Source organism: Scyliorhinus canicula, chromosome 8 (genome assembly GCF_902713615.1).
Source record: "Scyliorhinus canicula chromosome 8, sScyCan1.1, whole genome shotgun sequence".
NCBI classification, from domain to species: Eukaryota; Metazoa; Chordata; class Chondrichthyes; order Carcharhiniformes; family Scyliorhinidae; genus Scyliorhinus; species Scyliorhinus canicula.
Window position 1 is genome coordinate 156,017,813 of NC_052153.1, and position 27,761 is coordinate 156,045,573.

At 43.8% G+C, this 27,761-nt stretch overlaps 1 protein-coding gene across 1 annotated transcript in view; it reads left to right on the forward strand.

The window, feature by feature from the left end:
- Positions 1-27,761, forward strand: part of iqgap2 (IQ motif containing GTPase activating protein 2) — a 407,995-nt gene that overhangs the window by 43,571 nt on the left and 336,663 nt on the right. Inside the window, exon 2 of the mRNA XM_038805522.1 lies at positions 6,171-6,270. Within this exon, the coding sequence (XP_038661450.1) occupies positions 6,171-6,270 (100 nt within the window). The remainder of the gene's footprint in view (positions 1-6,170; positions 6,271-27,761) is intronic.

Consider the following 27,761-nt stretch of genomic DNA (forward strand, 5'->3'; position numbering starts at 1 on the left):
ATTTTTAAACAAATAAATGCATTTTTAAAATGTGTTCTGTTCAAAATACACCTTTCCCATTTCTGTAGGATTTTTGAATGAAAAATATAGAGTTTTGTGCTGTTAATGCTGAGATTTCCAGGGACATGGTATTGGACATAAATTGTGTAGAATACAGCATTGACTGTTCTCATCCATGCCTATTTCAGTTTAAATTATCTTCTTGCCTCCATCTTTCATAAATTCGTGCAAGTCTAGAACTTTGTGGTTTGCTTGATCTGCCACGTACTGTCCTGCACATCCATCACATACACTCTCTTTCTCTTTCTCTTTCTTTCTTTCTATGTGTATATATATATATTGGTTTCTGGGTCCCTGCAAACTGACTTTAAAGATCAGAGCTCCCCATTTTTAATAACCCATGACTTCATTCCACCCTCTTTGTGGAAATCTCCTCTTGTTATGGTATCCAGAATAGCATTTATTGTCTTTGTCTAATTCCAAATAATTTGTTTCTTCGACTCTGTCTTGTGTTATGGGCCAGGGTTTAGAGAACCCCAAAGTGTATCATGGAGTTCACCTGACCCACAACTTTTAATAGATTGTGGGGAGCACACGGCCCACTCTACAGGTGTGGTACAGTGGAAATGGAAAAGTATTTTTTTAAAGAAAAACAATGTTTATTCTATGAACTCAAGTTAACCTTTTTTAAAACATACAGTGAACATCTCAGCAACCATTAATTCAAATACAACCCACAAAGAGTACAACACTAAGTAATCCTTAATAACTTCCCAAACAACATCCAGAAGACAAAAGAAACACATTTTAACAGAAGCACATCAGGTTTACATTCACTACTGAAAACATTTATAATTCCGAATTCACCAAATGATCAAGAGATAGTCTTTTCATGGCAGAGAGATCAACAGCACACCTCCTTTGTCTGACTTCAGCTCCAACACTGAAAATAAAACCAAAAAAACACAGACACACCTAAGCTTTTCTCAAAGTGAAACTAAAAAGTAGAGCCAGAGCTCAGCGCCACCCCCACTCTGACATCACTGCAGTAACATGATCAGACAAACATTTCTTAAAACGACATTCTCATTACACTTGTAAAGTCAATCTTTCAACCACTATGTCCCTGTCCTCTATAATTCTTTCTAAAATTGCCTTGTCTTGCTTCCTCTCGCTTTGTGTTCCAATGCCTTTCTCAAACGTATATACATAATGGGCAAATATCTGTATGGAACTCTTGTCTGTTCTGCAGGTTGTTAAGCACAGTGTGACCCTGGGCTCATGTGCATTCATTTTTGAAGTGGCAGGACATGTGCAATCTTAGATTTATGAATAGAGGAATCGAGTACAAAAGCAGGGAAGTTATGCTGCAGCTCTGGTTGGGCCACAGCTGGAGTATTGCGTCCAGTTCTGGCCCCCACACATTTTTAAGGAAGGCTGTAACGATCATGGGACGGTGCAGTGGAGATTTACTAGAATGATTGAGCCATAGAATTCCTACAGTGCAGAAGTACTGACCCTGTAAAGAGCCACCTAATCCCCGTAACCCCATAACCCCACCAAACCTGCACATCTTTGGGCTGTGGGAGGAAACCAGAGCACCCGGAGGAAATTTTAGCTACAAGGTGAAGGTTGGAGAAACTGGGATTGTTTTCCTCCATAACCGAGGTTGAGGGGTGATTTGATACAAATGAACAAAATTACAACAGAAACAACAAAGAAAGGCAAGTTCCCATTAGCTGCTGGTGCAAGGACTGTGGAGACACAGATTTAAGGATTTAGCTGAAGATACAGCGGAATGTGAAGGAAGAATTTTTTTAAGTAGTGAGTGGTAATGACCTGGAACTTGCTGCCTTCAAGTCTGGTGGATGAACGTGAAGGTGATGAATTATTTTTGAAAATAAGTTGGCTAGGGTGGCACGGTGATGCAGTGGTTAGCACTGCTATCTCAGGCCACTGAGGACCTCGGTTAGACCCTGGCCCCGGGTCGTTGCCCGTGTGGAGTTTGCACAATCTCCCTATGTCTGCGTGGGCCTCGTTGCCACAATCCAAAAATGAGCAGGGTAGGTGGATTGGCCATGCTAAATTGCCCCTTTAATTGGGAAAAATCGATTTGGGTAAAGAAGTTGGATAATACTTGGGAAATAAATTTGCAAGACAATGGGGATGGAATAGGGGAATGGGACTGACCAGATTGCTGTACAGAGTCAGCATTGACCCCAGGAATCAAATGACCCCCTGTGCTGTTATGAGTCTGAATTTTATGAATTATGAATAAATAAGGATGACCTGTGAAGCAATCATAGAAATAGGCTGCCGATATAAAAGACTGAAGTAAAAGATTACATCAGATTCGCCAGAGGTGCTGATCTGCTGCACTTGGCTAGACTTGTCAATATTAAAGCTCTATTTACAGTGTATTCATTCTGAGTAAAATGTATTTTTGATAGTGGACATTCTTTCTATTGATATCCCCTTGAAGAGCTTTATAATGGTCATGTACAAATACATTGAATTAATAATTTACCATGAAGAAAGCTCTGCTGAGGTAAGTTGCTTGCATTAATGTTACCTGTTTTTGAGATGAGTGACTTCTATGCCTGTGATCATATCACGTAGTATATACTGGGCCATGCAGCCGGATTGCAGTATTAGTTTTGAATTGTTCAGTGGGGGCACAAAGTGAGCACTGTACACGAGTTGTTAATTTTATAGTCAATTTGTCAGTGGGGCACACCAAATGCTGTGCTCTTCGAATTATCGAATGGCTATAACACTAAAGGAGGCCATTTAGCCTATCATGTCTGTGCTAGCTCTCTGAAGACGCAGTTCACCTAGTACCACTCCTTAACCTGCTCGCCTGATTCTTTTCAGATAATCCGATTTCCTTCTTGAATACCTCTATTGAACCTGCCCTCCACCACATTCTCTCAATATATTCCAGACCCTAACCACTCGCTGAGTGAAAACATTTTCCTCACATCACCATTGCTGCTTTTGCCAATTAACCTTAAATCTGTGCCCAGTAGTTCTTGATCCTTCCACCATGGGTATGATTTACATAGAAACAGACATAGAAAAAAGAAGCAGGAGGAGGCCCTTTGAGCCTGCTCCGCCATTCATTTTGATCATGGCTGACTATAAATTCAATATCCTGATCCCTTCTCTCCGCCCCCCCGGCATATTCGTTGATCCCTTTAGCCCCATTTCCTCCTTGAAATCACACAACGGTTTGACCTCAACTACTTTCTGTGGTGGTGAATTCCACGGATTCAACACTCTCTGGGTGAAGAAATTTCTCTTCACCTCAGTCCTAAAAGGTTTACCTCGTATCCTCAAACTATGACCCCCTAGTTCTGAACTCCCCCGCCATTGGTAACATTCTTTTTGAATCTACCCTGCCTAATCCTGTTGGAATTTTATAAGATTCACTCTTTTAAATTCCAAGAATATAATCCTAACTGACTTGTCTCTCGTCGTATGACATTACCGCCATCCCAGGAATCAGCCTTATAAAGCTTCATTACACTCCTGCCATAGCAAGAGTATCGTTCCTCAAAGTTCTCCCAACCTACTTTGCTCAGATCCCTCCTATTTTTGCATACCTGAATCAAATCTCCCTTTCACCTTCTCAAAGGAAAACAGATATCCGGAAGTGCAGCTGTAATTAAAAAGTCCTGTTGAAAGTGTGGAAAGCAGGAGGGAGGCACAGGGGGACAGTGGTTAGCACTGCTACCTCAGCACCAGGGACCCGGGTTCAATTCCAGCCTTGGGTGACTATGTAATAGAATCCCTATAATGCACAAGGAGGCCATCGAGTCTGCATCGACCTTTGGAAAGAGCATCCTTCTTAGGCCCACACCTCCACCCTATCCTAGCGCGGTAGCATTGTGGTTAGCACAATTGCTTCACGGCTCCAGGGTCCCAGGTTCGATTCCCGGCTTGGTTCACTGTCTGTGCGTAGTTTGCACATTCTCCCCGTGTGTGTGTAGGTTTCCTCTGGGTGTTCCGGTTTCTTCCCACAGTCCAAAGATGTGCAGGTTAGGTGGATTGGTCATGATAAATTGCCCTTAGTGTTTGGTCGGGTTACTGGGTTATGGGGATAGGGTGGAGGTGTGGGCTTGGGTAGGGTGTTCTTTCAAAGAGCTGGTGCAGACTCGATGGGCCGAATGGCCTCCTTCTGCACTGTAAATTCTATGATCTATGACAATCTTTTGGACACTAAGGGGACAATTTAGCACGGCTAGCCCACTTATCCTGCACGTCTTAACTGTGAGAGGAAACTGGAGCACCCAGAGGAAACCCACGCAGGCATGGGGAGAAAGTGCAAACTCCACACAGTCACTGGAAGCCTGCAATTGAACTGGGGACCCCGGCGCTATGCTAACTGCGGAGTTGTGTGTGGAGTTTGCACGTTCTCCCCATATCTGCGTGAGTTTCCCCCCACAGTCCAAAGAAGTGGAAGTTAGGTGGAATGGCCATGCTAAATTGCCCTTTAGTGTTCAAAGATGTGCAGGTTAGGTGGGGCTACAAGGGGAGTGGGCCCAGGTAGGGTGCTTTTTTGGAGGGTCGGTGCAGACTTGATGGGCCAGATAGCTTCCTTCTGCACTATAGGGATTGTAAGGAGCATGTAAAAAGAACTGAAAAGTCATGTTAAATACACAGTGACTGAAAGTTTCCACACTCAATGACCACTTGCATTATATAGTGTCTTGAAGCATTGAAACATACCTAGGCACCTCAAATGACGGTAACCAGACAATGGTGGACACTAAAACAAAAGAGACATCAAAAAAGACATTGCGAGGGATGGCAAGATCTTTGTCAGATCGATGGGCTTTATGCAGAACCTTAAATGGGCAAAGAGGGAATGGGACAAGTGAAGTTTGGGGCTCAGGCGTCAAAAGGCACAGCTGCTAATGGTTGGTCCCAGAATATAGAATTCACACCTAGCCAGAGTGAAGGAATGCAGAATGTTTGGAAGCTGTGGAAGGCTACAGAAATTCTGAGTGGCAGGGTCCTAATGGGATTTTGAAACTACAATGTGAACTTTAAATTTGAGATGTTTGGAGACTGGGAAATAATATAGGTCAACAAATGCAAGCATAATGAACGAACAGAACCTGGGGTGAGACGGGATATGGGCAGCAGATTTTGGTTAAGTTGTATGTTGTGGAAAATGGGAGGCTGGCCATGAGAGCATTGGAATAGTGAGTCTGAAGATCATTCATGTGCACAACAAACAGCCAGGGACCTAGCATCGATTCCTGTAGAACACCACTGGACACAGGCTTCCAGTCACAAAAAACAACCTTTGACCATCACCCTCTGCCTCCTACCACTAAGCCAATTTTGGTCCAATTTGCCAAATTGTCCTGGATCCCGTGGGCTCTACCTTCTTGCCCAGTCTCCCATGCAAGACCTTGTCAAAAGCCTTACTGAAGTCCATGGAGACTACATCAACTACACAGCCCTCATTTACACGCCGAGTCACCACCTCAAAAAATGTAATCAAATTTGTTAGATGTGATCTTCCCCTGATAAAGTCATGCTGACTATCCTTGATTAATTAATCTATGCCTATCCAAGTGGAGATTAATTTTGTCCCTCAGAACATTGTCCAGTAATTTCCCTACCAGTAATGCTGGACCCACAGGCCTATATTTATCTGTTTTTTCCCTACTTCCCTTTTTGAATAATGGTACCAAATTGGCTGTTCTCCAGCCCTCTGGCACCTCTCCTGTGGCCAGACAACATTTGAAAATTAGCCTCCGAGCTCCTGCAAGCTCCTCTCTTGCCACTCTGCTTTCTGTACCTACATCGTCCTTCTCTGGAGTTTAGAAGAATGAGCGATGAAGTGATTGAAACATAGAAGGTTTCATAACGGGCCGAGGGACAGAGTGGACATGAGAGGCTGTGAATCTTTTCTAATTGTTCACCCACGAGGCGATGTGGATGATACGTCATTGCCTCCATTGAAGATCAACAGACTTTTCATCTCTCAGAGAATTGAGGGATATGGGGAGAGGACAGGAAAGTGGAGTTGAGGTAGATCAACTTTGATCATATTGAATGGCAGAGCAGACCTGAGGGCTCCACTCTAATTCCTTGTTATTTCTGGCGATACTCCCTTCAGCCACATAATAACCACATACATTTCTCTTTTGTAGCTATTGTGGACGATGAAAGACTCTCTGCGGAGGAAATGGATGAGAGGAGGCATCAGAACATTGCCTATGAATATTTATGTCACCTAGAGGAAGCCAAACAGTAAGCATTATTTGTCTACTTAATAGTGTGTAATAGAATTTGTTGAGCAAAATGGTCACAAATGTTCAAGAAACATTTCCTTTTGAAGTAGAAATCAGCCTAGCATTTATTTTCAAAATGTGAAATCTGGGGTGTGTTGGCGCACTGGTTTGCGTCAAGGATAGACTTTGAAAGGAATAGTCCGTCTTCCTGATGCATCAGCCTGGCTTGCTTTGCAGCACAATCATCTCATCTCATGGTCAGTTCCCCAATCCACAATTTGCGTATAATCCCGCTGGCGCTGGAGTTTGCATTATTGCATTTTAGGAAGTAGCAGCTTGAGATAAAATGGGCTGAGGCTCTGTCTACCTGTTATAACAATATAAGTTTGATGTCAAATGCCCCATGGAATTACTCGAAGATGAGTAGAAAATTCATTCGCTGTCCTGACCCCACTGTTTCTTCTTGAACCACAGCTCCTTCAAAAAAAAAATTTGCTAACTGTTCATTCATCCCATTTGATTTATTGCCATGTGTACTGAGGTACAGTGAAAAGTATTGTGCTGCATACAGTCCAGACAGATTGTTCCATACATGAATGAACATAAGACATACATACCGTATATACTCGCGTATCATGCGACTTTTGAAGACCTAAATTGTAACCTAAATTTGGGGGGGGTCGCATGATACGCGAGATACAAAATTCGCGGGTGTTTTACTTGCTGTTTTTATGAATGGATACGTCAAGTGGCTGAACATCTTCCCATCAGAATGCTGTGGTCAAAATCTGTAGAGTAGTATCCAAATCATTAACGACTATTGGTTCTTTGTTCAGGTTGTCTTCCTGATCATATGGGTAGTTTATTCAATACATGGCCGTCTTTTTCCGATACAAAATTCGCGGGTGTTTTACTTGCTGTTTTTATGAATGGATACGTCAAGTGGCTGAACATCTTCCCATCAGAATGCTGTGGTCAAAATCTGTAGAGTAGTATCCAAATCATTAACGACTATTGGTTCTTTGTTCAGGTTGTCTTCCTGATCATATGGGTAGTTTATTCAATACATGGCCGTCTTTTTCCGATACAAAATTCGCGGGTGTTTTACTTGCTGTTTTTATGAATGGATACGTCAAGTGGCTGAACGACGCTAGTCAAGCCAGCTGGAAAGCTGTTCGATTCGCGAACAGCTTTCACAACAGAATCCACTCTGCAGAATCCACAGACAATGATACCATTTGGAAGTTTTAGTTTGGGCATTAATTTCCAAAAAAGTGACTCGCATGATACATGAGATATAGCATAAAATCATGTTTTGGGGACAAAAATTTAGGGGTCGCATGATATGCGAGATCGATGATACGTGAGTATATACGGTAAATACACAATGTAGATACATAGGCACAGGCATCGGGTGAAGCATAAGGTGTGTAGTCCTACTCAGTAGTGATGTTTGAAGACATCAGTTCAGCCCATTAGAGGGCCATTCAGGAGTCTGGTAACAACGGGGAAGAAGCTGTTTTTTGAACCTGTTAGTGCATCTTCTCAGACTTGTGGATCGCCTGCCTGATGGAAGAGGTTGGAAGAGAGAATAACCAGGGTGGGAAGGGGTCTTTGATTATGCTGCCTGCTTTTCCAAGGTGGGAGGTGCAGACAGAGTCAATGGATGGGTGGCAATTTTGCGTGATGGACTGGACTGTGTTCATGACTCTCTGAAGTTTCTTACGGTCTTGAGCTGTGCAGTTGCCATACCAGGCTGTGATACAGTCAGATAGGATGCTTTCTATGGTGCATCTGTAAAAATTGGTAAGAGTCAATGTGGACATGCCGAATTTCCTTAGTTTCCTGAGGAAGTATAGGCGCTGTTGTGCTTTCTTGGTTGTAGCGTTGATGTGGGTGGACCAGGACAGATTGTTGGTGATGTGCACGCCTAAGAATTTGAAGCTGTCAACTATCTCCACCTCGGCACCATTGATGCTGACAGGGGCTTTGCTTCCTGAAGTCAATGACCAGCTCCTTAGTTTTGCTGACATTGAGGGAGAGATTGTTGTCGTTCATGCCACCAGGTTCTCTATCTCCCTCCTATATTCTAACTCATTGTTGTCCTAGATCCGACCCACTACGGTCTTGTCATCAGCAAACTTGGAATGGAGTTGGAGTCAAATTTAGGCACACAGTCGTGTGTGTGCTTAGGCAGTATAGGAGGGGGCTAAATATGCGTTGCAGGGCCCCAGTATTGTGAGGTATCGTGGAGGAGGTGTTATTTATCTTTATTGATTGTGGTCTATGGGTAAGGAAGTTGAGGATCCAGTTACAGAGGGAGGACCCCAGGTCCTAGTTTTTGAAGTTTTGATGTGACCTTGGCTGGGATTATGGAATCTTGCTCTGTATAAAATAAAATCACATTTTCCTTCTGTTCATATTTTTTGTATGTGATATGGTTTAATCTGTTACTTTTAAAGAACAAATCATTGTATTTCTTCCAGAACAGGAAAATCTGACCTATGCTTAAAGTAGGCAGAAATAGTGGCACTATAATTGACTTTGTGGCACAGGGATAGTGAGGGGAAAAAAAGTTGTATTCAGCTATGATGCATTCCACATGGAATGAAATATTTAGCCGTGGAACTGTGCCGCAACAGTCAATGGCTGGCATCTTGCAGTCAATGGTGAAGGAATGGCAACACCATTCATCACGTACAGCTGCCCTCAGACTCTTCCTGTCTTTTGAATGGCAATTTACTGTCATGAGGCATCCGAAAGCGAGCCTCTGCAGGGGGTTTGGGAATTGTATAAAGAGGCTAAGCTGTAGTGTATATTTACTAACCATCAGATTGCAGAATTGCTCGTGAGGCAGGCAAAGATGGGGGATCAAGAGAGCAAGATGAAAAGGAAACATCTTAATAATTGAAATTTAAAGAAATCTTCACCAATAATTAGAATCTCTGTAAATGAGACGCCACAGACACAGGAGTTAATTTTCAGTGACGGCGAGTGATTTGGTAATGATTATGATGTATCATTTTGAAAATTCATTTAGATTTGAGTTGGGAGTGCAGGTGGCCAAGATTGGGCGTGGCTTCGTAAATTAAATTTACGAGTCTGGTGGGTAGAGTTCAGGCGGATCTACTGAGGTGGGATAGCCTTCCCCTGTCATTGGCAGGTTGGGTGTAGGCGTTGAAGATGAATATTTTGCCTTGGTTTTTATTTTTATTTCCGTGCTTGCCAGTCTTGTTGGCTAAATTGTTTTTAAGGGTGTTGGTAGGTTGGCTTCATCATTTTTCTGGGTAGGTAAAAAGACTAGGATTAGGAAGACGGTACTTCAGTGCGGGTGGCAGTCAAGGGGTTGGGACTTCCAACTTGTTGCACTGTTACTAAGCAGCGAATGTGGAGAAGGTGCGGGGCTGGAGTAGAGAGATGGAGGCTTTGTGGGTGAGGATGGAGACCGATTCCTGTCGGGGTTTGTGGTTCTGGGCGCTAGCAATGGCGCCGCTCCACTTTGCCCCAGGGAGGTATTTGGGGAGTCCTGTGGTGATTGCCATGCTGAAAATATGGAGGCAATTCCAGCAGCACTTTAGGTTAGGGCGGGGTCAAGGTTGATGCCATCTGAAGGACTCATGGGTTTGAGCCGGGGAGAATGTATGCAAGGTTTCCGGGATGGGAGGAAAGAGGGGAGAAGGAGATTAAAGACTTGTTTTTGGAAGGGCAGTTTACCAGTTTGGAGGAGTTGGGGTCAAAATTTGGGTTCCTACTTGGGGAACATGTAGGTGGGAGACTTTGCAAAAAGGTTTTTCCAATCTTTCCAGTAGCACCTTCCTCCTCGTTGCCGGAGATGTTCTTGGTAAGAGGATTGGAGGGTGGGATCGTCTCAGCGATTTATGGGAGGATTTGGAAGAAGAGATGGTGTCCCTGGAGGAGGTCAAGGCCAAGTGGGAGGAGGAGTTGGGGATGGTGCTGGTAAGAGGATTGGAGGGTGGGATCGTCTCGGCGATTTATGGGAGGATTTTGGAAGAAGAGATGGTGTCCCTGGAGGAGGTCAAGGCCAAGTGGGAGGAGGAGTTGGGGATGGTGCTGGAGGAGAGGTTGTGGTGTGAAGTGCTGTAGAGGGTGAACGCATCAACCCATGAGCAAGGCTGGGGTTGATCCAGTTAAATCTGGTACACATCGGGGCTGGTTTAGCTCACAGGGCTAATCGCTGGCTTTTAAAGCAGACCAAGCAGGCCAGCAGCACGGTGCGATTCCCGTACCAGCCTCCCCGTCAGGCGCCGGAATGTGGCGACTAGGGGCTTTTCACAGTAACTTAATTGAAGCCTACTCGTGACAATAAGCAATTTTCATTTCATTTCATTTCATTTCACTGGGTGCACCTGACAAAGTCGGGGATGAGCCGGCTGTTTGAAGGAGGTAAGGATATTTGAGTGGTGTGGGAGGTGCCCATCTAATCATGTACATATGTTCTGGTCCTGCCCGAAGTTGGAGAAATTTTGGAGGTTGTTCTTCAGCACCATGTCGGCGATCTGGCATGTGGATTTAGGGCCTGGTCCCCTGGGGGCCATATTCGGGGTGTCAGGTCTGCCGGAGTTGCAGGTGGGAGTGCAGGCCGATGTTCCAGCCTTTGCCTCACTGATCGCTCGTAGGTGGGTTCTGTTGGGGTGGAGGCCCGCTTCTCCACCCTGTGCCTGGGTGTGGCTGAGGAATCTAATGGAGTTCCTGCATTTAGAAGTAAAGTGAAGAGGGGCAAATGAGGGATTCCACAAGAGGTGGGGTTTGTTTACTCTGCATTTCCGGGAGATAGTGTTTGGGGGAGAGGGAGGTTGATTAAGGGGGTGGGGGGTGGTTGTGCTGGGTTTATTTTGTTTTTTGTGTTGTAATGTTTTGTAAATGTTAAAAACTTGAATACACATACCTTTTATTTAAAAAAAAGATTTGACTGGGGAGAGCCCTAACTTTTCCTGCTATCTTTAATAAGCATCTAATTGCTCAGTACTGCAACCTCATATAGAGTATGCCAGGTTTCTCGGAGATGTGTTGTTCAGGTGGCGTTTGTTGAAAGGTAGCAACTTCCAGATTTGGCATTTTAACTGAACCTGTGAGGGCACTGTCTGGCGAACTCCTTAATAACAATGAAAGCTGACTGCCTCATTATTATTCTTGTTGCAAAATCCAGGCCATTATCTGGGAGAGGGCAGGGAGAAAATTAACCAGAAAATGACTGAATAGTATTTGTCACCGAGTTTTAATTATCCTACAGTGCAGAAGGAGGCCATTCAGCCCATCAGGTCTGAAAGAGCACCCAACCTGGGCCTAGCCCCCCCCTCCCCCCATGACCTACACTTCCCTGGACACTAAGGGACAATTTAGCATGGCCAATTCACTTAACCTGCACATCATTGGACTGTGTGAGGAAACCTGAGGAAACCAACGTAAACTCCACACAGACCAAGTCCGGAATTGAACCCTGTTACCTGGCGCATGAGGCAACTGTGTTAGGTGCTGTGTCACCGTTCTGCCCTCCGATCGCAACATTTTAACTGTACATCTTCTCCTCAAGGATACTAATATTCTAGAGTAACAGCAATTTGGTACTCCGTTTGTAGCAGTGCATCACCAGGTTGCTGATTATGATGGTATCAACTTTTTACTCTTTCATGAGTGCCCTGCTGGCCAAGCCAACATTTTTATTGCCCATCCATAACTGCCTTTGAGGTTGTGGTGGTGGTAAGCTGCCTTCATGAACCGCTGCAGTCCCTGCGGTCCAGGTGATGATTCTCAGGATATGATTCTCGCTCTAGGATCGTCATTGAATTAGTATGCAAGACGTCCAGGGTTCATGTCATTGAGTCAGAGAGGTCTACAGTACAAAAAGGCCCTTTGGCTCATCATGTCTGTGCTGGTCAAAAGCAACCACCTAACTATTCTAATCCCATTTTCCAGCACTTGGTCCATACCCTTGTATGCCTTGGCATCGCAGGTGCACATCTAAATGCTTCTTAAACGCTATGATGGTCTCTGCCTCCGCCACCCTTTCAGGCAGTGAGTTCCAGACTCCCACCACCCTCTGGGTGAAAAAGCTCAAGGTCGAGAGGACGCAGAGTTAAAACAATTGGCAAAAGCAATATGAGCAAAACCTAACACACAGCGAGTGGTCAGGGTCTGGACTACACTGCCTAAAGAGTGTGGTGGAGACGGGTTCAATTGGAGCATTCGAGAGGGAATTAGATGGCTTGAAAAGATGAAATCTGCAGGGTTATGGAGAAAATGGCACTCCGGTGAAATACTCTGAGCCAGTGCAGACATGATCGGCTGAATGGCCTCCTTCTGAGTTGTAGCGATTCTGTGAACAAGTGCCGATTCCATAGCAAAATGTGGTTTATTAAATTAATTGCATTCTGATTTTTTTCAGAAAGAAACATTTTAGTCTACAAATATCAATTTAGTGCAAAACAATTAGTAATACAAGGCAGCTATAATTGAATTGTCACAATGCTTTTGAAAGTGATCCATATATTTGTGAAGTGTTTCTAGCCAGGATGAATTTAGGTTTCTTTAAAAGAGAGTGCAGTGTAATTATTTATTTTTTTAAATTTAGAGTACCCAATTAATGTTTTCCAATTAAGGGGCAATTTAGCGTGATCAATCCATCTACTTTGCACATCCTTGGGTTGTGGGGGTGAAACCCACGCAAACACAGGGAGAATGTGCAAAATCCACACTGACAGTGACCCAGAGACGGGATCGAACCTGGGACCTCGGTGCCGTGAGGCTGCAATGCTAACCACTGCGCCACCGTGCTGCCCTGAGTGCAGTATAGTTATAAACAATGAAGAATACTTGAAGCTTATAATGACTTGAGAAAAAATGACTTGCAAGATGTCATATGATTTCATATCATTTGGAAAATGTGTTGCATTTTCTTTATGCTTTATGCGCTGAGACCCAAGGAGATTTCAGGTTTTAAAGGGAACATCTAACATTCTTGTAAAATATTGGAAAAGCTGGAGGCAATTGATTGTGGCTTCACTGAATGGAAAGGATGTTAGATAAATGTATAGCGATGTAACTGCTTTTTTTTACGAATACCATAGATATCCGCATATAAGTCGACTTTTGAAGCCTCGAAAATTCCCTTGAAAACAGGGATTGACTTGTATGCCAAGTATAAATTGAAGCGCCAGTTGTGGGTGGTCGCCATATTGATATGTCACCTGCTTCAGCCACAAAGAATGAACATGTCCTAAACTTCCGTACCTTCGCAACACAACCTGTATCACCTGCAGGATCATTATGCCCAGTTATATGGTATCAGTAAGTGAAAAATGCCTTTGTGAGAAGAAATAACTACTGAAGGTGGATTTGAATTCAATAAAAAAAATTTGGAATTAAAAAAAGCCTAATAATGACCATAAAACCATGGCCGCTTGTTATACAAACCCATCTGGTTCACTAATGTTCTTTAGGGAAGGAAATCTGTCACCCTTGCTGGTCTGGCCGACATGTGACTCCAGACCCACAGCAATGTGGTTGACTCTTAAATGCCCTCGGGGATGTGCAACAAATGCTGACCCAGCCAGCAACACCCACATCCCACAAACAAATATTTATTTTGCACATTCTCCCTGTTTAGCATGGGTCTCAACCTCACAACCAAGAGATGTGCAGGGTAGGTGAATTGGCCATGCTAAATTGCCTCTTAATTGGGGGAAAAAAGAATTGGGTATTCTAAATTTAAAAAAAAAAATAATTCCAATGTTTATTTTAAGTTGTAATGATGACCTGTATGGATAGTATAATTCTGTTAATTTGGAATTGCCAGTTATGAGACGGTTCATCTTTTACATCATCATGTTCTATATGCCCTTGTTGCTTAGTAACTGCAAAATATTATTTTTAATTGTTTAATTTATTCATCTTTTAAGAACCTGAAAAAGACCCACAATCAACAATGTAGTGACAATGGCATTCGATGAACTACATTTGTTTTTTTGCTCTTTCTATATGTTCAGTTTTGTGAACTACTATTAAGACCCAATGGAGAACGCAGAATTATTTTACCTGTTTTTGTTTGTGAGACTTGTCACTTCATTTGCATTTGTTTGTTTCACACTGAATTTTAATATTGTAGCAGGGGAGATTCAACGTTCTGTACGGTTCTGCTGTGATTTGTTGTAATTTTAACAGTTTGATTTCATTTAGTTGAATTATAGTTACTCTCAATGGTGAAAGGTCTTTTGAGGTTATGATGTAGAACTACAGAAATGTGTAACTTATGCAGTGATGTTTGAAGAGAAATCTCTTTTCCATTGCCAGTGGAACATAAACTGGTGTTTTTCTTGGATCACTTTGTGGCAAAAACGCGTCAATGTGCCAAGTGAATAAAGGCACTGTCCAGTGCTGTACGAGGAACAAATGAGCACGTCTTTGCTACTCTGTGTTGAGTGTGCTAACCTGAATGGAGGTAGCAACAGAGATGCTACAATTAATTGTCTTCTGCTCTGCTTGGGGCCCTGGATAAGAAAATTTGAAAATCTGATAGCATGCAGGGACTTGCGTGAAAGTGGTTTCTATGGAATTATAATACAGGATGAGTGTTCACTTAAGTGGGGTTAGGGGAGACGGAACATGGGATGGGGTGGAGGACACATGCCTTATGTTAACAATCAGTTTTTAATGTGCAGTATTTGATCGTAACAATTCTATTCCATAACTCTCTTGCATGGACTCTTCTATTTTATTGACGTTGCTCCCTTCTCTGAACATACATGCTATGTACCCAATCCTATGAAGACCAGCAGTGGAATTCACACTAAATTTGTCACATTAAAAAATATATAATAAATGAGGGCAGCACGGTAGCATGGTTTAGCATCAATGCTTCACAGCTCCAGGGTCCCAGGTTCGATTCCCGGCCGAGTCACTGTCTGTGCGGAGTCTGCACGTCCTCCCCGTGTGTGCGTGGGTTTCCTCCGGGTGCTCCGGTTTCCTCCCACAGTCCAAAGATGTGCGGGTTAGGTGGATTGGCCATGCTAAATTGCCCGTAGTGTCCTAAAAAAAAGTAAGGTTAAGGGGTTGGGTTGTTGGGTTACGGGTATAGGGTGGATACGTGGGTTTGAGTAGGGTGATCATTGCTCGGCACAACATTGAGGGCCGAAGGGCCTGTTCTGTACTGTACTGTTCTATGCTCTATGCTCATACATTAATTGCTTTTTCTGTTAGATTTTGTTCTTTCTAAATATATGGGTCTTCTAAATATATTGGTATTTGCAATCAAGGTATACCCTTACGAGGATACAAATAGCAATTTACTGTTGGTTGCTATTTAGTTATAGAATGATCATGAAGGATGGTATGCCATTCGGAGAGTTGCATTACAACACCCTAAAGATGATTGCTAGGGATCTGGAGTAAGCAGAAAAGGAGTTTTGAGATGCAAAAACTCTGTTTTGATATGGTAGTTCATAAATTCATGGGTTACTGTAGTAGCATTCTGCTGGAATAAAACCGCAGTTTGATTTTCTGTGCTGCAGGAAACTCCTGCACAATCTGAGATAAGTTGCCTTGCAGTCAAGATGATGGCATCTCAATAAAGGCATGTTTTCAGTGCTACCATTTTACAGAGTGCATACGTTGCCGTAAATGATGTACTCACCTTGCATTGAAACCCTTGGAAAAAATTATTCAACATTTTAAGTTCCTTTGGGGCTAACTTTATCAAGTCTCTCTTCAACCATTGACTGAATTTATGCCATTCAAAAATATAGATCATTAGTTTAACAGCTTTTGACATTGTGTCCACCACAGAGCGTTTGAAGAGGCATCGTCTCCCTCTGGTTTCTAGCCCCCTCACACTCTGCTTCACAACTGCTCTACACATTCCTCTTCAGGATTTTCTTTTACTAAGTCACCATTCTTGTTATTGGCTTGCAAAAAATCCATTGTACAGCAAGCCTCGCTGGCTTCAGTTGTGTCTTCATGAAAGGCAGATGCAAAAATGAGAGGTAATTCACTTTGGTCGAATGAACAGGTGTGTAGAGTATTTTTTGAATGGTGACTAATTTGAGTATAAATGTACAAAGGGACCCGGGTGTCCTTGTCCATAAGACAGCCACTGAAGGTTAGCAGTAAGCTATTAGGAAGGCTAATGGAATGTTGGCCTTTATCTCAAGAGGATTTGAGTACAGGAGTGAAGTCTTGCTTCAATTGGAGAGGAGCTTGGTTAGGCAGCACCTGGAGTGCTGTGTGCAGTTTTGTTCCCCTTCCCTCAGAAAGGATATTATTGCCATAGAGTGAGTGCAATAAAGGTTCACCGGACTTGTTTCTACGCTGGCGTGACTGTCTTATGAAGAGAGATTGGGGAACACTGGACATCTATTCTCTAGAGTTTTGAAGAATGAGAAGTGATCTCATTGAAACCCACAAAATACTTAAAAGAATAAACAGGGTAAATGCAGGTGAGATGTTTCTTTTGGTTGGCGAGTCTAGAGCCAGGAGACACAATTTAATAATAAGGGGGAATGCCAGTGAGGACTGAAACGAGGAGATATTTCATTACATAGATGGTTGTGAATCATTGGAATGTTTAACCCCAGAGGGCTGTGGAAGCTCAGTCATTGAATATGTTTAAAGCAGGGATTGATAGCTTTCTGATTAACAATAACATAAAGGGTTATGGGGATAGTGTGGGTAAAAGGCATTGCAGTGTCCGATCAAACATGATTGTATTGAATGGCGGGTGAGGCTCAATGGGCTGGAATGTGTACTCCTAATTATAATTGTGTTCCTAATTATAATTGTGTTTACCCATCTCTTGAAGTTAAAACCAAACTTCCCCCTCGTTCTGCTGCACGCATGACCTTAGTTTTGTTCTTGTGTTATCCTCAGCCATATCACCAGTTCTTTGGCATGTGCAGCAGTAAATAAAGAAATAAGTTTTTTGCATTTACAATAACCCTTTTCATGACCCTGAGACATCCTAGGGTTCTTCACAGCACGTACACTGATTAATGTATTTCAATTCATTCATGGTCTATAAGCTACTCAGGCTAGTTTGGAAGGAATGTTTGGCTGTGGTTGATTTTATTTATTGCGCCTCTCATCAGAACTGAGAGCTCAGGCAAGGCAGCTAAACAAATCATTCAAAATTTTAGCCCCTGAAGCGTTCCACGTGGTCCAAGATACAAGTTGAGTTTTGGAATTTATTGAATTTACAATTTATTTCAATTCTGTAGTTATCTCTTGTAAGGAACGTTGCATAATTTTTAATCGAGCTTTGGAGCAAGAACAAAAATATAACTGTGACTCAGTGACTGTTCTGCAATATAGTTTTATAAAAAATATTTTATTAAGGGACAATTTAGCGTGACCAATCCATCTACCCTGCACATCTTAGGGTTGTGGGGGTGAGACCCACACCAACACGGGGAGAATGTGCAAACTCCACCCAGAAAGTGGCCTGGGGCCGGGATTGAACGCGGGCCCTCAGCGGTGTGAGGCAGCAGTGCTAACTTTTGCACCACCGCGCCACCCATCTGTTCTGCAATATAGTTGTAGCAGGGTGCATAATCTCCAGATTTAAAACCACTAAACAGATGATTCCAATTTATTTTTAAGAGGAGCAATGATTTGGAAAGTATAGCTGAATTGCAGATAATGACATGTTCCCTTGGACAGATCAGTATGGTTTTGTTATAAACATTGAGGTACTAAAGATTTGTATTTTCTATTGGACTGCACCTTTGATGGCGTTTTACGCTCTTGATAAAGAGGAAGCAAAAAAAAGTGGTGATTATTGCAGCCATTTAGCACGCAACGTATGCATGTTCACGTGTCCATATGCATCCTAATGAGAATGACCTGATAACTGCAAACACAAAAACCAGTGAGCTGCAGAATTGGCGCCGAACTGACTCGGCTTCTATACAAACATGCCCGTTGCCTGCTGAGGTTAGCTTCTTGCTGATGTGGTGAGCACAGTCACGAAAGTGCAAATTGAACCTACGTTGATGACGATCACCCTGCTTGCTACGTTTTGTTTTCCTGAACTTGATCAGAATTGACTTTAATGGTTCACCTAGTTGCTGCTAATGCAACTGATATTTTAAATGACATATAAGCAATGCAGAAACAATTTGGAGCAAGCCATTTAATCATAATCACTGGTGTAGTTGGTTCTTGCAAAACTGTATTACACACACCTTGATAGGCTGGAGTTACCACATTGAGCCATTCAGTCAATTTACTGAAAGCTTTTCTCTTTTTTTCCAGCTGGTTTACAAGACCATCAATTTATAAGGATCAAACATCAGAATCTTTAAACATTTCATCAGTGTGCTCCTGGTTCGTGATGAAACTATAGATCTTTGAAAATCTAATGTGACACATTTTCTTTTGATTTATTCTCGGGATGTGGTTCTATCTGGCAACTCTGTCATTTATTGACCATGGTTGTCTTGCTAACTCAGTGGTTGGCTTGGTCAGATCACAGAGTAGTTAAAAGCCAACCAATCACATTGTCTGATTCTGGAGCCATATATGGACTACACCATGTAGAGACATGAGTTTTCCTTCCTGAAAGAATATTTAGGACTTAATTGGACTTTTGTGACAATCCAACACCTCTTTTATTGATATTAGCTTTTTTATTTCTATTTAAAAAAATACTGAATTTAAGATCTCTGACTGATGTGGGGATATGAACTCGTTTTCTTGGTCGAGAACTCTAGAACAGTAGTCCAGGAACATGGCTACTACACTAAGGAAAAGTGTTTTGTGACAAAGTTTCATAAGATTCCCATACAGGTAACTTTTTTTTAAAAATCGAGGTAATCCCCCACACTGGTAAAAATGAATGATGTTCCTTTCCTGCTTCTGTTCCACATTGCTTTACCATGTTGAGTTGAATGCTCACCAATGCTCAGCTTGGGTTCCGCAGGACTATTTGGCTCCAAACCGCATCACAACTGTGGGTCAAACATGGACAAAATAACTGAATTCAAGAGGTGAAGTGAGAGGGTCTCCTTGACATCAAGGCAGTATTTGACCAAATGTGGCATCAAGGAGGACAACTGGGGCGGGATTCTCCCATATCCGGCGGGACAGGGGGTCCCGGCGTAGGGGAGTGGCGCCAACCACTCCTGGGCGGGCCTCCCCAAAGGTGCAGTATTCTCCGCACCTTTTGGGGGCTAGGCCCACGCCGGAGCGGTTGGCACCATGCCGACTGGTGAAAAAGTCGGCGCCAGCGGCCTTTCAGGCCCCCCGCCCGGCAGCGGGGCTGGCCGAAAGGCTTTCGCCGGTTTGCGTATGCGCTGGCGGTGATGTCACCACCGGCGCATGCGCGCTGTGGGTTTCTCTTCCGCTTCCGCCATGGCGGAGGCCGTGGCGACGGTGGAGGAGAAAGAGTGCCCCCAGGGCACTGGCCCGCTTCCTGATCGGGGGGCCCTGATCGCGGGCCTGGCCACCGTGGGGGCACCCCCCGGGGTCCGATCACCCTGCGCCCCCCCCAGGACCCCGGGGGCCCGGTCGCGCTGCTGATCCCGCCACCACCAGAGGTGGTTCAAACCTCAGCGGCGGGAGAGGCCTCCCAGCGGCGGGACTTCGACCCATCGCAGGCCGGAGAATCGCCGCAGGGGCCTTGCCGATCGGAGTGGCGTGTTTCCCGCCCCCGCCACTTCCCGGGTGGCGGAGAATCTCTGCCACGGCGGGGGCGGGATTTTCGGCGGCCCCAGGCGATTCTCCGACCTTGCTGGGGGTTGGAGAATTTCTCCCCTGGTGTGAATGGGAATCTGGGAAGGTTCCTGACTGGCTGGAATCATACCTAGCACAAAGGAAAGTGGTTGTGGAAACTTATCCTTATGGTCCCAGGGCACCATTGCAAGAATTCCTCCGGGAAGTGTCCAGGGCCCAACCATCTTCAGCTGCTCCATTATTGGGCCAGAAATGCGGTTTCGCTGATGGTTTCCCAAAGTTCGGTTCCTTTTGCATTTTCTCAGTTAATGAAACTGTGCTCGCATTCAGCAAGATGTGGGCAATATTCCAGCAATGGTGAGAGACTACAGAGCTCTGAGATGCAGAGGGATCTGCGTGCCTTAGTACATGAATCACAAAATGCTAGTATGCAGGTACAGCAAGTAATTGGGAAAAAATGTTGTCATTTATTACACGGGGAGTTGAATACAAAATCACAGAAATTGTGCTTTAGTTGTACAGAGCATTTGTGAGACCGCATCTGGAGTATTGGCTACAGTATTGGTCACCTTATTTAAGGAAGGATGTATATGCATCAGAAGCAGCACAGAAGGTTTACTGGGCTGATACCTGGAATGGAGGGGTTGCCTTATGAGGAAATATTGGATAGGCTAGGCTTATACCGCTGGAGTTTAGAAGAGTAAGAACCAACTTGATTGAAACTTATATGATCCTGAGGGATTTTGGCAGGCTGGATGTGGAAGAGGATGTTTTCTGTTGTGGGTGAATCTAGAGCTAGGGGTCATCTTTAAAATAAGGGGTCGCGCATTTAAAATAAAAGTGAACTTTTTTCTCAGAGGGTCGTTAGTCTTGGAGGATTCTCCTGAAAAGGCAGTGGAAGCAGAGTATTTGAATATTTTTAACAACACCAGGTTAAAGTCAACATGTTTGTTTCAAACACTAGCTTTCGGAGCACTGCTCCAACCTGAGGAAGGAGCAGTGCTCCGAAAGCTAGTGTTTGAAACAAACATGTTGGACTTTAACCTGGTGTTGTAAGACTTCTTACTGTGCTCACCCCAGTCGAACAACGGCATCTCCACATCATGAATATTTTTAAGGCAGAGGTGGATAGAAGCTTGGTAAGCAAGTGATGACCACACAAAAGGTTGCTGCATAAGCTAATGATGCATGGTGTTAAGGGTAAAGTAGTAGCATGGATAGAGGATTGGGTAATTAATAGAAAGCAAACAGTGAGGATTATTGGGTGTTTCTCTGGTTGGCAATCAGCAGCTAGTGGTGTCCCTCAGGGATCAGTGTTGGGCCCACAATTGTTTACAATTTACGTAGATGATTTGGAGTTGGGGACCAAGTGCAATGTGTCCAAGTTTGCAGACGACACTAAGATGAGTGGTAAAGCAAAAAGTGCAGAGGATACTGGAAGTCTGTAGAGGGATTTGGATAGGTTAAGTGAATGGGCTAGGGTCTGGCAGATGGAATACAGTGTTGACAAATGTGAGGTTATCCATTTTGGTAGGAATAACAGAAAACGGGATTATTATTTAAATGATAAAATCTTTAAAACATGTTGCTGTGCAGACGGACCTGAGTGTCCTAGTGCATGAGTCGCAAAAAGTTGGTTCACCGGTGCAACAGGTGATTAAGAAGGCGAATTGAGTTTTGTCCTTCATTGCTAGAGGGGTGGAGTTTAAGACTAGGGAGGTTATGCTGCAATTGTATAAGGTATTAGTGAGGCCACACCTGGAGTATTGTGTTCAGTTTTGGTCTCCTTACCCGAGAAAGGACGTACTGGTACTGGAGGGTGTGCAGAGGAGATTCACTAGGTTAATCCCAGAGCTGAAGGGGTTGGATTACGAGTAGAGGTTGAGTAGACTGGGACTGTACTTGTTGGAATTTAGAAGGATGCTGGGGGGGATTTTATAGAAACATATAAAATTCTAAAGGGGATAGATGCGGGAAGGTTGTTTCCACTGGTGGGTGAAAGCAGAACTATGGGGCATAGCCTCAAAATAAGGGGAAGTAGATTTAGGACTGAGCTTTGGAGGAACTCTTCACCCAAAGGGTTGTGAATCTATGGAATTCCTTGCCCAGTGAAGCAGTTGAGGCTGCTTCAGTAAATGTTTTCAAAATAAAGATAGATAGTTTTGAAGAATAAAGAAATTAAGGATTATGGTGTTTGGGCGGGAAAGTGGAGCTAAGTCCACAAAAGATCAGCGATGATCTCATTGAATGGCAGAGCAGGCTCGAAGGGCCTGATGGCCTACTCCTGCTCCTAGTTCCTATGTTCTAATGAAAGGTTGCCTGGGATAGGAGGGATGCAGATTTGAGGTTGCTATCAGATCAGCTATGGTCTTATTTAATGGCGGAGCAGACTTAAGGGGCCGCATGGCCTCCACCTTGTTTGTATGATCGTATTCCTGTTAATTGACCACTAATTCACCATATTAGATATTAACTCCCTGCCCCACTAGCCCATCATGGCTGCAATGCGTACCATCTTCAGGATGCACTGCAGAAACTTGCTCTTCCTCCAACAGCACCATCCAAATGTATGACCCCTGCGGCCCTTGTTTTTCCAGGTTTTGGACACCTCACACAACCATCCGCAAATTCCTTCCAACTCTCTCACCACCAGGACTTGGAACTATATCACCATTCTTTCACTGTCGCTGAGTGGAAAACCTGGAACTCCCTCCCTAACATCACCTGAGGGTTTATCTTCAAATGGCCTGGAATGGGTCAACAAGGTGGCTCACCACTTACTCGAGGTCAATTAAGCGATTGATTCTAAATGTTGACCTTGCATAAGCGACTTAATTTTTAAAACCTTGTTCGTCCAGCTGCACGATTTGTACTTGAGCGCAGGGTTAAGGCCCCTATTCCACCAACTGGAAAGACCAGTCACAAGCCCAGATGAGGGTCAAGCAATTACACGTCAAAAGGTTTAAAAGGAAAACTTGCATTGCAAAGAAAATATGCACTTGATTATTTTACTTGCCTCTACACTGTCGTGTTATAATCTAAATATATTATCTTTTAAAAGACCACTGAAGTAAAGATTGGCTGCTGAATGATTGCAGAGACTTCAGTTCAACATTAATATTTAAAAGTGCCTTTAAGGTACATACTGTGCAATTTCTTTAGTTTTTTTTACACAACTCTATTGAAGCATGATATCTTTATAGATCAAATGTATGAACTTGGGGGGGGGGGGGGGGGGGGGGGGGGGGGGGGGGAAGAAATGTTGCCTACATGTTGCACATCACTTTCCCATTACTCAAATTAAACCAAATTAAAGGCAAAAAACTTTGGTCAAATTCCCCGTTTCTGAGGCGAAGTGCGGAGGATCTGTGGCTTTTTATGTGGAAAAAATTGGCCCTGCCACCGCACCAATCCTGCGACCGATGTGGGGCTAGCAGCCGCGCTGCGTATAACTCCTGGTCTCCGAAAATAAACGGCTGGGTCCGCACGGCGACGACCTGCAGCAGTCGTGCTGTAAAACATGGTGCTGGCCGTGCGTGGGCCTGACCTACCAGATGGTGCCACCCCCAACCAGTCCTGCCAGCCCTTGCAGAAGCCCCCCTGGCCGGCAGCATGGCACTCGCGCCTGACTTTGGCAGCGCTGGATACAGTCCGCAGCCGCCATGCCGGATTCCCGCACGGCTGAGACCACACATCAACCGCGTGGTTGGGAACTTAGCCCATCATGGGCAGAGCATAGGGGGAGGCCTTCAGGTGACATGCTGAGGCTATCCCAACGGTGTGTGCCACGCGCCACGATCATGCAGTTTCAGAGGAGGCGGAGCATCCGATACCTGCATCAAACAGGCGCCGCCCCCGATCTCGGCGCGAAAGTGGATTCTCCATCCGATCGGCAATTATGAAATCGGCGTCGAGGAATGGAGGACCCCGCCCCTTGTATTTTCTTATTCATGGGATCTGCATGGTGGTGACATGCCATCTTGAACTGCTGCAGCCTATCTGGTTGAAGTGTACCCACGGTGCTGTTAGAATGAAAGTTGTAGGATTTTGAATCATTGCCAGCGAAGGAACGGTGATGTACGTCCAAATTAGGATGGTGCGAGGCTTAGAGAGGAACTTGAAGATGGTGATATTTCCATGCACCTACTGCCCTCGTCCTTCAGGGTGGTCGAGGTCGCGTGTTTGGAAGGTACTAACAAAGCAAGCTTGATGAGTTGCTGCGGTGCGTCTTGGGGTTCTGATGGAGCGGACAGTTTTGTCTAGGAATGATGAGCTTCTTCATTCAGAGTGTTCAGGATGGTCACTCATCCAGGCAATAGGAGAATATCCCATCATACTTCTGACCTGTGCCATGTTAATGGTAACATGGCGAGTTAAGAGGTTGGATCTTACCTCTGACCTGCCATACAAGTCAAGGTCAGAGGGAACACCCAGGATGCTGATAGTGGGGGGTTTCAGCAATCTTATTGCTATTGAATGTCCTTAAGAGATGGTTAGACTCTCTCACTGACGATGGTCATTGCCCACCATGTGTAGCAAGAATGGTACTTGCCATTTATCAGCCCAAACCTGATTGGTGTCCTGGTCTTGCTGAATTTGGATATGGACTGCTTCACTATCTGAGGTAATGTAAATGGTACTGAACAGCGCAATCATCAGTGAGCATCCCCACTTCCCACCGTATGTTGAAGGTCATTGATGAAGCAGCTGAAGATGCTTAGAATACTACCCTGAGAAATTCCTGCAGCGATATACCAGGACTGGGATGACTGACCTCCAACCAAATACATCTCCCTCTGTGCTAGGTGTAACTCAAAGCACTGGCAAGTTTTCCCTCTGACTCCTATTAACTTGAACTTTACTATGGCACCTTGATGTTAACGGCAGCCACTCTCGCCTCCCCCCTGGAGTTCAACTCTGTTGTGTTGCTTGTTCTGGGTGAGTGTGCTTTACACTCCATTTGGCTCTGTTTCGTTCCTTAGCTCTAGAGTCGCCAGGTATCGTTAAGATACCGCCACAAGTTTCAAGTTCAAGTTCAGACCAATAACTCCATACACCAGTTAATAAGTTCGAACAAGACATGTTTATTATAATACAGTTATCTACTAATTATGCATATAACACTACAAGACTAGGCTAATCCTACCACTAACAGGCCAATATTTATCTGGAATAAGGGAACTGCCAGATCAGGGAACAACGGCCTCTAGCTTTGCCCTGGATCCGCAGGCTTCCAGTCGGTGTGGACTAAAGGGGTCAGGAGTGTCTACTCTCGTAGCGTGCGTTGTATGAAACTTACTTGATGGCGGCTGCTGGCCAGGACTCTCCTCTCCGTGGTCAAGTTCGAGAGCTACAAAGGTGTTTTTGTTGGGAGGGCCGGCAGAGAGAGAGAGCTGGGGTCGGGGTCTTTGTCTTATACCTCTCCCAGGGTCTCGCGCCCACCTGGGCGGACCCTCTATACACTCGCAATCGATTGGGTCTCTTCCCAATCGATTGATTTGAATTTCCCCAATAACAGGGCAGTCCCTGGATCAATGGGTGGTTCTTGGGGCTTATTGTTTTGGACTTCTCTTGGCGCCGAGAAGTCTGGCCTTCTATTCAATGTAGCGATTTGAGTTAACTTGTTTCCATTGTACCTGGGAATCACCGGGTATCGCCTCATTAGTATGCTAACTTGTTTTCTTTCCCAGTGCTGTCTGGTTTCTGCAGCAGTCAGAATACACAAGTGCTTTTGCAAGCTGCTTGCTTTTGCAACATGTCCATTTTCCCTGCATTCTTTGTAATCTTCCATTTTGTGTTGGGCAGTGGCCACCCCAGGTGGCTACAGTTGTCCATGTTTGGACCAAGGCTATAATGAAGTTGAGAGCTGGGTGTCTCTGGTGAAACGCAAGCTATGCGTTGACAAGCAGGTTATTGTTGTGCGAGTGTCACTTGATAGCACTGTTGAAAGCAACTTCCATCGTTTTGCTGATGATTGAGAGTAGGCTAATGGGGTGGCAGATGGCTGGCTAGGATTTGTCTGTCTTTTTGTGAACAGAACATACCTGAGCTACTATCCACATTACTGGGTCGATTCCAGTGCCACACTGAAACAGCTTGCTTACAGTCACGGCTAATTCTGAAATACAAGTTTTTCAGTACTATTGCCAGGATGTTGTTGAGGCCCATATCCTTGCTGTATCCAGTGTCTTCAGCTGCTTCCTGATATCACATGGAGTGAGTCTTTCCTTAGGAGCTTCACCCATCAATTTTCCCTCATTCTTTGCCTGCACATGTAGCTCTTGGTCCCCAAATCCCAGTCCTGGCAGTCAAAAGTTTTGCCTTGATCCATCTCTGGCAGTGCTATAGCCCATAGCAGAATCAAACACTGCACCTCTGGCAATGCAACATCAACATCAATCAATCTGTGCTATCTTGCAGTGGTGAGTTTTGAAACTATGATCTTGTGAGTCCATGAGGCAATAACATTACAATGAGTACAAATCTGGTTTTGTTGATCCACTGGGAACCGCTTTGAAGTTTGAAAATCTGTGCTTCAGAATTACTCGAGTAATATCTCAGCTGTCCCATAAAGCAAACATTTCTAATATAGATAGTACTGGGTTATTGCAATAAGTTTTTATTCAATTCCATATGTAACATAATTAGGTTTCTAACTTCTGGACAATAAGTGCCCTATTATTGTTCCTCTATTTTCTTTTTGTGTTATTTATGTAAAGTCACAATGCTACATCTATTGTAGCGTGCTTACAGTTCTCTTCTACTTAACACTTTGTGTAGGATTACCTGGTGAAAAGAACAGTCAGTGTTCAGAATTTAGCACTAAAGTAAATAAACACCCACAACAATAATGTATGAAAGACGAAGATTGTTATTATTCTGGTGCATCCCATGTTATCTTTTGAAACCCTGATCAACTATTTTTCCAGCATTATTTTACATTATTAATTTAATTATTATTTACCAAAAGGGAATAGATGAAATCATTGTCATGTGCAGTTTAATCTTCCCTTGACTCCGAAAAGCCAGATTTTTGAATATTGATTAAAATAGAAAGGACCATCTTAATTTAGTGTGGTTCTATTACATTGAAGTACAAAATATTTCATCCTGTGTGCTTTCAGTTTATTTGATGTATTTTGGTCAATTGAGCAAGAGATGGTTATGAAATAAAAACTTTTGGAAAAAATCGGGTCTGGCAGCACCTGTGGAGAGAAATACAGAGTTAACATTTCAAATCCATCTGACTCTTGAGAAGATAAAAGCAAATTGCTGCAGATGCTGGAATCTGAAACAAAAACAGAAAATGCTGGAAAATCTCATCAAGCCTGACAACATCTGTGGGGAGAGAACTGAGCTAATGTTTCGAGTCTGGATGACTCTTCGTCAGAGCTCTGGTGAAAAGTCATCCACTCGAAACATTAGCTCAGGACTCTTTTTTAAAAAAAAAAAGTTGTCAGCATTTTCTGCTTTTTATTTCAGATTTCCAGCATCCGCAGTTGTTGCTTTTATATGCTTATGTCTTTATGTGCACCCTATCCATGACATGCAAAGCAGAGGCATAAGTAAAATACAGCATTTGTGGATTTGACTTTATTTGCACTTTTTTCCCCTCAATTGATTATGGTTTGGATCACCAATCTGAAACCTGAGCTTAATGCACTTCTGAATGAAGGAAGAGAGAGTAAACTTATTACAGTGTAGTATGGACGATTTCTGCTGCAAATGGAAGAATTAAAACTTTTTTTTTGAAATATGTTTTGCTCTATTATCTGAACTTTTAATGCAGTTCCTTGGTCTTCAAGTATAATTGCCACTATTTTTTTTGAT